Below are 14,032 nucleotides of genomic sequence, written 5' to 3'. Positions count from 1 at the left end.
AGGTATATAAGCTTGGCCATGACCAAAGTCAAGTATATGCCTTCATGCTGTTATGCGGCTCTGTATGTTTCCTGATGGACACAGCATGCCGCTTTGCTTCCACACACAAACACGGTCATCTTGAAAGGCTTCATAAAGAAAAAGCATTGCTCGGCGTGTTTGTGTCCCTATGTTTTGTATATACTAGGATTAGCCCAGTGTTAAAGGTTCTTCTGGTCCAGTCCATCCTGCTCCCACCCCACCCCCCAAATTTCCCAAGTCCACCCCTATTGGTATTCAGTGTAGTCAGCTGTGTCGTTTTGATTCTTCTTAACTTGGGCCTTGAGAACTATGGCAGACTGAAACTCCGTGTAGTTATTCTCTTGAGGCATTTCATGTTTTTAAACAGATTTTCAAAGTAGTCCAAAAAGGTTAGAGAGCTGCTTTACCAAAATGTCTAGGAATCCTCCAGGAATATTCCAGATTTCTTCTCTGTTGACTGAAGTTTATGTAGGACCTTAAAGGTTCAGCCATTTGTCCTCTCTTGACATCAGTCATCTTTTAGGTTCTATAGCATCAATTAGACTCAAAGCAGAATTGAGCAGAAAGTAAAGAGAATTTCCTTGTCCCACCCGCCCCCAGCCATGTACTTCCTCCTCTGTTATCAGTAGACCCCCTCCAGAGTGGTATATTTGTTATAATTGGTGAGCCTACCTGGACACACCATCATCCACAGTCCATCATTTACTTGGGTTCACTCTTGGTGTTCTGCATTGTATGGATTTTGACAAATGTGGAATGACATGTATCCATCATTATGGTATAATCCAGAATAGCTTCACTGCTGTCAAAATCCTGCCCCCACATCTGTTCATCCTGTCTCATCCTGCTAACCCCTGGCAATGACTGATCTTTTTACTGTCTCCCACATTTTTGCATTTTCCAGAAGGTCACAGTTGGAATCATACAATAGATAGCTGTTCGACGGGCATTTTTCTCTTAGCACTGTGTATTTCAGATTGCTCCATGTCTCTTCATGGCTTGACAGCTCATTCTTTTTAAGTGCTGAATAGTATTCAGTTGTGTTCATGAACCACAGTTTCTTTACTCACTTACTGAAGAACATATTGGTTGCTTTCAAGTTTTGGCATTTATGTATAAAGCTACCAGGAACATCCAAGTGCAAGTTTTTGTGTGGACATAAGTTTTTAACTGGTGGAACGTATGGTAAAAGTTTGTTCTATATAAAACCATTGCTCAGAGTGGCTGTACTGTTTTGCATTCCCAGTAATGGTGAACGAGAATTCCATTTGTTCCATACCCTCACCTCCGTTTGTTGTCAGTGTGTTGAATTTTGGCTATTCTAATCGACGTGTTAATAGTTGTCTCAGTTTGCATTTCCCCAGTTACACATGTGGGGCATATTTTCATATGCTTGTCATCTGTATGTCTTCTTTGATAAGATACCCAAGTCCTTTACCCGCTATAACACTGGGGTTTTGATTTTCTTACCGTGGAGGTTTAAGAGTTCTTCCTATATTTTGGATACTATAGTCCTTTATCCAAGATGGCTTTTGGAGGTGTTTTCTCCCGGTGTGTGCTTCAGCTTTCAGTTGTTTTTTTAAAATCTTAGACCCACAAAGTCGTACCGTGAGTGAGCTTTTACAGCCAGCACACAGGGCTGCTAGTGAGCTGTGTTGCAAATTCTCAACCTTAATTACCTTGATTTCTTGTTTTCAGGTCAATGTGACTGTGGACTACATTAGACCAGCCAGCCCAGCCACAGATACGGTGCCCGCCTTTTCAGAGCGTACCTGTGCCACCGTCACCATTGGAGGAATGTGAGTGTTCTGGCTGGTAGCAACTTGACCATGGCTGGGAGTTTTTTCTCTTCTCATTGATATCTCTCCCCCCTTTCACCCCGATTTGCTTTCTGTCACTCCTAACACAGCGGCTTGTGATTGTTCTGTCCCAGTGTAGCACTTTGTTTGCAGCGTACTTCATAATTGCTCACTAGTTAATCATATATTTTCATTATTGTCATTATTTAAGATTTATTGGGCTCTGTGTCCTTGGCACTATGTAGCATTCATTATTACTGTTAATAATGCCATTTATTGAGTGTCAATCAGGCCCTTAGGTACTATGCAAAATTAGAAAGATTCTCTGTGTATTAGTTTAGGAAGTTTAATTGTAGGCCAGAAAAAGAAGAGAGGTTAATTGGACATTTTCTTTGAATAGACGTATGTAATCAGTAGATGACAGGGTCTTCCTCTTGTGTTCCACTGGCTATACCCTGGTTATGTTCCAGAGTCTCTTGGGAGCTTGGTTGACGAGCAGCCTTCCAAGGAGGTATCTGATGGGGGCAGGAGGAAGCCCGCTGGGCCATGCTTCCACAGTAAATATTAAAACAATCATTCAGTCCCCAGTAGCAATTCTTACTCTGCGTAAAGTATACCCGCATGCTAATTGCCTCCTTCTGTATTTAACAGTCTTAAATGGTGTTTGTTACCAAACTGGTATTTTGCTTTTGTTTTAAAAGGAGGCATGGTGGAAGGGAAGAAAAGAGTAGGTTTCTCATCAAAACAGGGATTGTCTTATTGCAAGTACAATGGAGCCCATTGGGAGAAACACCTTTCTCTAAGCTATAGCCTGTCTCTGACAGAAGGGTATGGTAGCTAATGTGCTTTCCAGAAGCTCTCCTACCACACAGGAGCTCCTCCCGTCCACATTCCAAACCCGCACTGCCCCGCTCCCCGCCCCGCCCCCTTCCTGTTCTCACTTCGGAAATAAGTATTTTTAGGTGCTGTTACCACTCCTGTACCTATCAATGTTGTTGACGTTCACACAGCAATCAGGGGCTTCACTTTTGCCGAGAGGAACTGAATATAGGATTTTGATGTCATTATCTTAACACCATCACAGGCGTTGGGTTATTTTTAGAAGCAGGTTCTTAAGAAATTAGATAATGTTTTCAGAATGGGGAAAACTGGGAAATATTTTGCTCATTCTTCTATCTGTCTAATTTGCAGTAATGATTATTACTAATTTGTCACCAGTTCTTAGGAGTTCAGTACATGCTTTCCTCCTGTGGAGAGCCGGAAAGTGAGTATTCCCCTAGACAGATTTAAGATTTTTGCTGCCACAGACAGGAGTCCTCTTCAATAACTAACTGCTCCTCCTGTCTACCTGTGGTAAAGACAACACCACTGTGGTCAAAACGCACATCTTCTTGGCAGATGGTTCCTATTCATGCTTATCTAATGGCCCATTAGAGTGGAGGGACTTTCTTTTTGGTTACCACTGAGGTATATTTTCAAAAGTTATGCTGCTTAAAATTAGATATTCTGAAAGTGTTCTTGTAGGGAGTTAACCTTGACCTTTCTCTCTCCCTGTTGTCATAAGATGGTATTTGATTTACCAAAGTCCTTACCTCGAATTAGACCAGCCTGGCAGGGTACTTGGGGTGCCCTGCTATTCAGGGCATTCCAAATACTACTGTAGGAAAGTTGAGGTATGAATAATACCAATATCCAAATACTCAACTTAGATTTTAAAATTATATTGAAAGTCTCCTGATTTTAATAGTTTTTTTTGATAACATTGGCTAAAACAGAGGATTTATGTTTTTATCCCAAATGTTTTAATTCCATTTTTAACATAATGAGTTAAATACACTGAGTTTCCTCATGGATTTGTTTCTACTAAACTCGACTGTCTTGAGTAAATTACTGGGCAGTAATTGGGAGAAGTGTGAGGATAGCCTAATGTCATTGAGACCAAACTTCACTAGATAGTAAGCTCCCTGAAGATAGGGATTATTGTCTCTTTTATTCCGTGCTGTAGTTCGTAGGAGTTCAATAAATATGTGAGTTATTTGTTTATTATATTGCAGTGTCCCTTTATGAAATAAAATAGGGAGTGCTTAGATGTCTCATCAGAGAAGGCAATGGCACCCCACTCCAGTACTCCCGCCTGGAAAATCCCATGGATGGAGGAATCTGGTAGGCTGTAGTCCATGGGGTCACTAAGAGTCAGACATGACTGAGTGACTTCCCTTTCACTTTTCACTTTTCTGCATTGGAGAAGGAAATGGCAACCCACTCCAGTGTTCTTGCCTGGAGAATCCCAGGGATGGGGGAGCCTGGTGGGCTGCCGTCTGTGGGGTCACACAGAGTCGGACACAACTGAAGTGACTTAGCAGTAGCAGATGTCTCATAACCTGGGACAGCTGTTTCTTCTGAGCTACAAGTTGGCTTTAATCTGATAAATATATACATAAAAAAACTTGTATCTGATCCAATAGTTTTCCCTGTTTATTTGGTTATTGGAAAGTCTGTGCCAAAAATGTGCTGTGCTTAGTTGCTCAGTCGTTTCTGACTCTTAGCCCACCAGGCTCTTCTGTCCATGGGGATTATCCAGGCAAGAATACCGGAGTGGGTTGCCATGCTCTCCGCCAGGGGATCTGCCCAACCTAGGAATTGAACCCAGGTCTCACACATAGGCAGATTCATTACCATCTGAGCTACCAGGGAAGCCCATACCAAAGATAGGGTGCCTCTAGAAAATGTATCTGATAGCATGCTTCTGATGTTTGGGTCTTTCTCAAGGCTTCTCTTTAGTTTCCTGTGGCCTTGATTTTGTTTTCATTTTCCCTCAGTTTTCTCTGCTTAAATCATTCCAATACTACTGTGGGAAAGTTGAGGTATGAATGATACCAATATCCAAATACTCAGCTTAGATTCAGAATTATATCAAATGCTTCCTGATTTTAATAGTTATTTGAAAACATTGTCTAGAGCAGAGGATTTATTCTTTTTATCCCAAATGTTTTAATTCCATTTTTAACATAAAAATGTACTTACATCTCCAAATCTTTGATGTGTGATATCCTGGTGGATTAAATAACTTCTCCGGAATGATGACTTAAAAATACTACTTACGGAACCCTAGGTCTTTGTGATTTATGTCTCCCTCCTCTGTCATACTTTTCCTGCTCTAATTTTTGCACATTTTGTTGCCATTTAAAAGCCACGCCTCTTACTAAACCTTTTGCAACAACTTATTTTTGTAAAGGCTTATTCTGTTTGTACTCATATTTCAATATTTAGTGAGATACATAATAAAAATGACCAGTAGAAATCCAGGGACAGAAACAGATTGGGACAGAAGTGCCCAGGTGTGTTTGAGCAGACCTCAGGTACTAACTAGTGTCAGCCTGTGGGTTTTGAGGAGGTCGTAGAATGTGCGGGTCAGTTAAGCAAAGGCTGCTGGGGGAGCTTGTCTAGTAATGCACCACGTCTCTTGTGACAGGCTTTAGACTTTGTTCAACGTTGAGAGATGCAGGAGAATTAAGAAAAGATGAGTGCTATGTCTGTCATTACCTGTAGGCTGGTACCCCTTCATATTGGCTGTTGTAGTGTCTAGAGGCTTTCTCTTTCGTCACAGGATCAGCTGTGAATCTCTGATTGTCCAGTAGCTCTTCTCCAACTGCTCATTCCAGGGAAGGGGAAAGAAGAGGCAGATGAGATGGCCTCTTTGAGGGTTATTTCAAAGGAGATATTTTTCAGTGGATTTCACATGCGCAAATGTGTGAACTGGCCCTGTCCTCAGTAGGGCTCTGGCAGCCCTCCCATGCTTTCTTTTGCTGTGTGGGGCGGCAGCGAGTTGCATGGCGTTTGGGAGGCCCCTCTCTTGCCCTCTGGGGAACGAATGAAAATGAGGTTCATCATTCCTCTAATAGATTAAATTTTTTTTTCTTGATTAACTTCACTCAAGTTGGTGAGAGTTGTTACCTTTTAATCAAAGCAGTTTAAATAAAAAATTAAAAGATCAAACTTTGAGTTGTTCTCATTCTCTGGCTCCCAGGTTGGGAATTAGCTGATCCTTTTAGGCCTGGACTGTGACAGGAAGCTGTCAAGATGGTGCTTCCTGTTAATTACTTTTTATTGTATTTAAGACACTTAAATAACTCTTCTTGTGATTTAGTCTTCTATGTAATTAGCTTCAGTGATTAAAATCTCATTCTTCCGTTATTGCCAGAGCCTTCATGAAGAGCAAGTTTTGTGGGGTGACCTTTACTTGTGCTGGACTTCACAATTACTTTGAGCTCCAGTTTGGCAAATTCATAGTATCTATTAGCTGATTGCCCATGTCTTCTTAACACATCACGTTTTCAAAAAAAAAAAAAAAAAAGTTTTTTGTTCACGTTTATAAAGGGACACCTAAAAAACTAACTTGGGATCCAGCTTCACACCTGCACACTGATAATCACCACCACCACCCCATCCGCTATCCATGGAAAATTGTCACGTATCCAGTAGGTGCAGTGTCACTGAGGTATTGCCCCATTGCTTCTCATTAAGTTAAAATATTTCACAATAACATTAAACATTTTTCCATTTTGGAGAAGTGAAAGATGGCAGAGGTGGAAGTGTGGAATAAGAGCAGTTGGAAAATGCCTATTTTCTGCACAAGGTCAGTTTTTGGAGAGGTGATTTGAGTTTTATAACAGTGATTTTTAAAACATTGTTGTAACTTCTGCTCCTGACTGCAAAGCTTTGCTCCCTTCAAAGGTACTACTGTCCAGCTTAATGCAGTGTGGAGTCCTTACTACCAGAGATGCTGTGGGACATCTTAGTTACCTCTTTTGTAATGACTGTCATCTAGCAGGTGTGAAGCCATCTTTATGAACTTCCTTTGTGGCTCTTTGACTTCTTCATAGATAGTTTGCCTTTCTTATGTTTATTTAAATCAGACCATTACTTACAAGGAATCCGACTTTTGCTTTTTTTCATTCTGGTTCCAGCTTGCAGGCATACTTCCTCAGCTGTCCTGTTAGTCACTGAGCATGAGGTTAAGGTCTTCTCCTTCTAGAATAGTTCTTTTCTAATCTTGGTTCAGTTTTTCTCAGCCATAGTAGGAAGCCATGTCATACCACCCTTAGTTTTTCGGGCTTGAGTTCTGTAGCTGTAAGGCTTTTGCTGTCTAGTCAAATCTTAAAACATACTAATGTCTGAGCTAGTTTAATACATTGGTGTGTCTTAAAGCATACTAATGTTTTCTTAGCTAAACATAGCTGAAGTCAATTTCAGTCCTAGTGTTCTTCCTCACCAAGTGGCCCACAGTGTCCTGAAGAGGTCTTCTTTCAATAACCGACATAGTATTAATGTCAGTGTCTCAGCCAGGAGATAGCATCTGGGTTGTAGCCACCTCTTCTCTGCACAGATTTATTGCTTACAGTTCATCTACTTTAGTGGACTCCCTTACTCCATCCTTTTCCTACTTTGAAGGAGAAAGAAGACATCAGAAGAACCATTCCTTTTCTCCTCCCCCTGAACCCCCTAACACCTAAATCATAAACACTTAACCAACCTTCACTTCTCAAAAGAGCACCTTAGATTGTTTTCTCAACCTCACAGGCTGCTTGATTTATATAATTGTGCTACTTCTGCCATGTGGAGTAATGGAATTATGCCTGTTCACCATCCTTAAGACACTGGAAGCATCTGTGTCATTTGGCTTAGAATACTTTGGAAAGAATAGTTAAATAATTTCACCTGTCTCCTGCTAGCTTGAGCATAGTCATCATTTTAAGAGAATGGCCCCATAAAGCACCATAAGAAGAAACTTGGTTTTTGCAAAGGGTTCAGGTGGGAGTCAGGAGAACACTTCAATTTTAGTTGGATCTTACATTTTGTAGCCATCTATATGTGGGACTATCATGCTGCTGAGCCTTTTTTTCTTTCTTGCTTTAAAGCCCTGATGCTTTCAGATTCTTGTATTACCCTCATCACTATATGGAAGTTCAATTAAGCTTTACATAATGGAGCACTTGGCTCTTATAAATCAGCCAAATCCTTTGCTGAGCAATGTGTGTTCTTTCACTTTTTTCCCCTCAACATCGGTTGTAGAATATCAGGTACTGGGTGACAGTGTTTACTGAGCGGATCTTCAGGAAACTCCCTCATCGGTTTCACAAAGTATACCATGGAGTTTCCAAAGTGTACCATGGGAGAAAATGAGGCTTTTCTCCAAATAAGAGGAGCTCATCCTCAGGGAGGACCATTCTGGAGTACCTAGAGAGATGGATAAAGGTGTTCAAAATCATGAGTTAAAGGCCCTGTTTGGAAAAAGTAGGAATGCTGTCCATTTCATTTCTGTGGGCCCTAAAAATAGCTCAGCGAGGGTCTGGTCCCCACAAGAGACGAGTTGCTGCTCCTGTCTGCTATTAACAGTAAACTTATCAGTTATTCATCAGACACTTGCTGAGCACCTACTGTGTGTCAGGCACTGGGAATATAGCCGTGAGCATTTCCCTGTGCTGCGTCTTCCTGGCTACACTTCATTCTTGGGACCCTTCTTGCCTCTGGTGTCTGAGACAACAAGAGTCCTTAAGGATATTCACTGACTTTGCGGCCCCCCAGAATCTTGCTTGGCTAGATTTTGACTTTAAGAAACATAAGTGACTTTATATAAACAATACCTGAAAAGGCTCTTCTCTATTCAGGTCTTGCCTCGGACTCTTAGCGAATTTACCACTCAGAAACAGGTTAAAATGAAAGATAATCCCTCTTATATCTTTATTTTTAGTTGAGTCGATAACTGAACCTGTCAGTAGACAAAATGAAATGCTCAAGCAACTACCCATTGGAGGCGCTTTGCCCTTTTCCCCTCATATCCCCATTCCTGACTCACTCGGCGCTGATGGACCTCTGCGAGTCTAACAGTTTGTTTCGACTCCCCTCTCTCTCCACGCTCCTAAAGACCTGCTTATCTTATTCCTGCCTCACCTGGCAGAGGAAGGACCCAATACTAACTTCCTAACAGAGTCTGCTTCTCACTTTTGTGGATGGTTATCCTTATAACTATAAGTTAACACTGCTGTTGCTGCTACTGCTACTGCTAAGTCATGTCAGTCATGTGCGACCCCATAGACGGCGGCCCACCAGGCTCCCCTCCCTGGGATTCTCCAGGCAAACATGCTAAAGTGGGTTGCCATTTCCTTCTCCAGTGCATGAAAGTGAAAAGTGAAAGTGAGGTTGCTTAACACTACTAGATTTTAAAATTTTTAGTTTTAAACTATGTATTTTTACTTTGTTTTAGTATTTGCACTGTAATTTCTACCCTTTAACCCCTAGTTATCTTATATTTGTTTTGTGTGGGTGTGCTCAGTTGTGTGTGTCTCTTTGCGACCCTGTGGACTGTAGCCTGCCAGACTCCTCTGTCCATGGGATTTCCCTGGCAAGAATACTGGAGCAGGATGCCATTTCCTACTCCAGGGGATCTTCGCAACACAGGAATCGAAACCACATCTCTTGCATCTCCTACATTGGCAGGCAGATTCTTTAACACTGCGCCGCCTGGGTTTTACCAGTGGTAAACTTATAATGTTCAGTTTCTGTTTCTGAGTAACTTTACATAGTATCTCTGTACTGCTCACTCTGAAAGATTAGGAAATTATAGTGGTTATACTTCTTAAAGAGGTTTTATTTTTTGTTTTTATCAAGATGGGCTTCCCTGATGACTCAGTGGATAAAAAATCCACATGCAGTGCAGGAGATACAGGAGACATGGGTTCAACCCCTGGGTTGGGAGATCTCCTGGAGGAGGAAAGGGCAACCTACTCCAGTACTCTTGCCTGAAAAGTCCCATGGACAGAGGAGCCTGGTGGGCTCCAGTACAAAGGGTCACAAAGAGGCGGACGTGACTGAGCAACAAAGCACGAAGCATAGTGCTTATTCAGTTTCTCCTCTTTCAGTGTAATTGTCTTCTAACCTTTGCTTGTAAGTTGATCATAAATATTTAAAACCTGTCTCCCATCTCCATAGCTGTTAGAATTGTGTGTTACTGTTGGAACAAAAGACACAGAGTGATTAGTCCTATAGAAAAGGAACTCTGCCTTTAAATGCAAAGAGAAATGCTGAATTAGTTAAAGATCTGCTCAGTAACACTGTCACCCAATACATTAATTCTGTGTCTGTATTTCCTTCTTCATATACATTTCTTTATATGCAGTTGCCATTGTATCTCAAGTCATTCTTTTTGTGGTTTTTCCTCTCATTTGTTGAAGAACCTTGCTTTTTCTCATGTGTTGGGTGGTCAAATTTCTGAATGTCTGCAATGTCTAAATATTTTTACATACATTCTTATTTGTTAGTGTTATTATAAAATTGTAGCTTGAAAATTGTTTTCCTAAAAACTTTGAAGGCATTGTGCTCTGTTGCTTCAACAGTGTTTTTAAGAAATCCAATTTCTCTTTCTTTAAATGTAACTTTTTTTCCTCCTGGCTTTGGAATTGTTCTTACAGTTTCCCATTAATTGGTTTTCTGAAATTTTATCAACATATTTCTATGTCTGTCTTTTTGCTTCGAACTCAATTGTCTTTTCCATTCTGAACACCAAAACAATTTTTTTTGTTGTTGTTACTTCTTGAATTATTTTCTTTCTCTCTTTTGCTACATTGTATCTTATGCTTCATATATCTGACTTTTCTTCCAAATATTTAAGACCTCCTTTGCATTTTTGTTCTATGTTCAAGATGTCTTCATTTTTGCCTCTTGCTTAGTCAGCCAGCCATGTGTGTTGATTGATTTACATTCGTAACCATCTCTTGTTCCTTCATCTCACTCATTCGTATACTTACTTGTTAATTCATAAACTCAGTATTTCGAGAGTGCCTGGTGTGTACTAAGCACCAGGAATATATCATTGTTCTAAAATGGAAATGATTTGTATCCCATGAAATTTACATACTAGTCTCTTAATCAAACCCATTTTACTTTTTAATTGCGGCACTCACATTTAAATTTTCTGTTCTTTAAGTACTCTATTTTAATAGCATCCTCTTCTTAGTCTATGAATACAATATTTTCTCTATCTCTGAGAATCTTATTTAAAAATTAAACACCTCTTCCAGCTTTCCCCCATGACTAAATGTTCTTTACTTTGTTCTTTTACTTTCTTAAGTCCTCAAGCATTGTGTGAACCTTGACCTATATTTATGAAGGAAGGACCAAGTTGGAGTTGGCACAGCTGTTCCTCTGCAGTTGTTTGTGTCTCGCAGACATCTCTGTCATAAAAAAGTCATAGGAGAGCAGAAAGTATCAGAGGGAGACTTCCTTATATGGTGCCTGAAAGTGGAGCTGGAACACAGAGGAAGCAGGCAGATTGCAGACCCCACCGAGACTGTCAAAGCTTGGGGGCTTTCATCACCTGTTAGGGAGCCTTAGTGTATTTTCTTGGCCTATAAGGTTGAGGGGTGGGGAGCAGAGATAGGGTGGGTCTGTGCTGTGTTCAGCCACCTCTCTCTAAATGTTATGCCTTGGCTTTACTTTCAGGCCACACAATCCATCTAAATCACCTGCCCTCTGTTCTACTAGGACATATGTTTCTTTGAAGTGAATTATCTTGTATGACATTGACAATTTGGGGAAACGCATTGGATATAAAGTGGAAGTCATGTTGGTTTGTAAGTGACATTCCCAAATACATTGAAATATTGAAAGGGTAAGGGATAAACTCTTACATTTAAAGGGAGAGCTTTAGAAGGTATAAAGACTTAAGAAAAACCTCAGTGTGAAGTTGAGACGTTTACAGTAGGAACTTCCTTTAATTTAAGTTGTGAGTGCTTTAGTGGCTTCAAGAACCTTTATGCTTTTCACTGTGTTTAGCTCAGTAGCACCCTGTCAGTGAGGTCAGAAAAGCTGTGAAGACACTTTTGCCAGTATTCAAACAGTGGATTAATGAAGAAAACTGGGCTTCCCAGGTGGCTCAGTGCTTGAGAATACACCTGCCAATGCAGGAGACATGGGTTCGATCCCGAAGTCAGGAAGATCCCCTGGAGGAGGAAGTGGCAACCCGTCCCCATATTCTTGCCTAGGAAATCTCATGAATAGAGGAGCCTGGCAGACTCCAGTCTGTAGAGTTGCAAAGAGTCAGACAAGCACACTGAAGAAGGCTACACTCTGCCTCAGGCTTTGTTTTGATTAAAGTGGTCTCTATTGATGGCACAACATTGTAAACCAACTATACTTTTAAAATGGTCTCTGCTGAAAACAAAGCCCTATAGTCCCTCCTCTAGAGGTAGCATCAGAGTCCCAGAGTTCAAGACTACTCAGCCTGTAGAGATTTCCATTGTGTGCCATTTTTATTAGCGTTGTTTTTGCTGGTGCTTAGGCTGTAAAGTTCTATAGTGTTTAAGGGGGCCACCTATAACCCTGTTTGTTTAGGAGTTTTGGTGCTTGTGTGGTATATGAATTGATCAGGATCACACAAACAAGTATGTGCTGGAAAAAAGTGCCAATTGCTTGCTGGTTAGGGTATTTCCCTTTTACCAAGGGTCAAAGCTCTCTGCTCCTAGCACCTCCGTGAGCATTGTAGAGATGGGTGGGGAAGAGGCGGCCTGGCCGGCCCTGCTCTCCTGAACGCTGTTCCTGATCCATGGCTCGGATGATGTGCCCAGAACCTACTCACTGTGTACTTTGTATGTGTCAGTAAAAGCCCTTGATGTGCTGTGCTTAGTTGCTCAGTCGCGTCCGACTCTTTGAGACCCATGAACTGTAGTCTGCCTGGCTCCTCTGTCCACGGGCCTTCTCCAGGCAAGAATCCAGGAGTGGGTCGCCTTGCCCACCTCCAGGGGATCTTCCCAGCCCAGGGATTAACCCAGGCCTCCCACATTGCAGGCAGATTCCTTATCGTCTGCGCCACCAGGGAAGCCCGGGAGGCGCCCCCGGTTTGTCACCCGTCTGATCCCATCTGTTTTCTGTCTTTCAGGATTTGTGCAAACTTTCTGATGTGCTGTTAACTCACATTCTTATTCTCTGGCACCATTAGGGCTTTATTCTTGTGCGTATATGTCTCTTGCGTCATTTCATCAGGACCTTGTAAAGAATGTCATGTGGACATAAGTTCTCAGTCTGCCATTCTGAACCCCCCTCATGCATTCTTTCTTTCTTCCTTTGGAGAATGAAATTGATGTGATGAGGAGAAGGGACATTCGACATGGTTACCAATAAAGCACAAATTGTGTCTTTTAATGCCATTTCTCAGCCCCTTTCTCTATACAGTTCTTGTGGCCAGCACAGTACACAGTGGTAATGGAAATAGGAATGGATTTTTATCTTCCATGGTGATGCCACTTAACAGGGATTTGCTCCAGTTCATACTGAATGACTTTTTTAAAGTAATACAAACTGTAGTAGCATTTTCAAAAGTTTAAAAAATATGAAATAATCACTTATTATGTAATTGTGCTAACATAATCCTTGTTTGAAGGGTGTGCCTTTTGAGTGCTGGTTATTTTTTAAGGATGTAATTTCGAACAGGAAAACTTTGACCATTTGGCATATTGTTGGATGAAGGCTAGTTGTTACTGGATCTGAAGATTCTGTAGCTATTTTTTTAAAGTGGGCTTTGGAGGTAAACACAATTGAGATTAAAACTCAGTTCTATACGTGGCTGATTCATGTCAATGTATGGCAGAACCCACTACAATATTGTAAAGTAATTAGCCTCCAATTAAAATTAATTAATTAAAAAAAAAAAAAACTCGGCTCTATGCCTCGATAGCTATGCAGTCTTGGGCCATAGTTTTTTCCTGTGTGAATTCTATATAATAATACTGCACTCCTAGGGCTGGTCATAGTTTTTTCCTATGTGAGTTCTATATAATAATACTACACTCCTAGGGCTGTTGGAGAAGACTCTTGAGAGTCCCTTGGACTGCAAGGAGATCCAACCAGTCCATTCTGAAGGAGATCAGCCCTGGGATTTCTTTGGAAGGAATGATACTAAAGCTGAAACTCCAGTACTTTGGCCACCTCATGCAAAGAGTTGACTCATTGGAAAAGACTCTGATCCTGGGAGGGATTGGGGGCAGGAGGAGAAGGGGACGACAGAGGATGAGATGGCTGGATGGCATCGCTGACTCGATGGACGTGGGTCTGAGTGAACTTCGGGAGTTGGTGATGGACAGGGAGGCCTGGCGTGCTGCAATTCATGGGATCGCAAAGAGTTGGACACAACTGAGTGACTAAACTGAACTGAGGGCTGT

The 14,032-nt window shown here is 41.4% G+C and overlaps 1 protein-coding gene across 1 annotated transcript in view; it reads left to right on the top strand.

Moving 5' to 3' along the window:
- Positions 1 to 14,032, top strand: part of SND1 (staphylococcal nuclease and tudor domain containing 1) — a 421,566-nt gene that overhangs the window by 185,363 nt on the left and 222,171 nt on the right. Inside the window, exon 12 of the mRNA XM_005893665.3 lies at positions 1,720 to 1,820. Coding sequence (XP_005893727.1) covers positions 1,720 to 1,820 — 101 coding nt within the window. The remainder of the gene's footprint in view (positions 1 to 1,719; positions 1,821 to 14,032) is intronic.

Source organism: Bos mutus, chromosome 4 (genome assembly GCF_027580195.1).
Source record: "Bos mutus isolate GX-2022 chromosome 4, NWIPB_WYAK_1.1, whole genome shotgun sequence".
In the NCBI taxonomy this organism is placed as follows: domain Eukaryota; kingdom Metazoa; phylum Chordata; class Mammalia; order Artiodactyla; family Bovidae; genus Bos; species Bos mutus.
The sequence above is the reverse complement of the archived record's forward strand: the minus strand, read 5'-3'. Positions and strand labels throughout refer to the sequence as shown.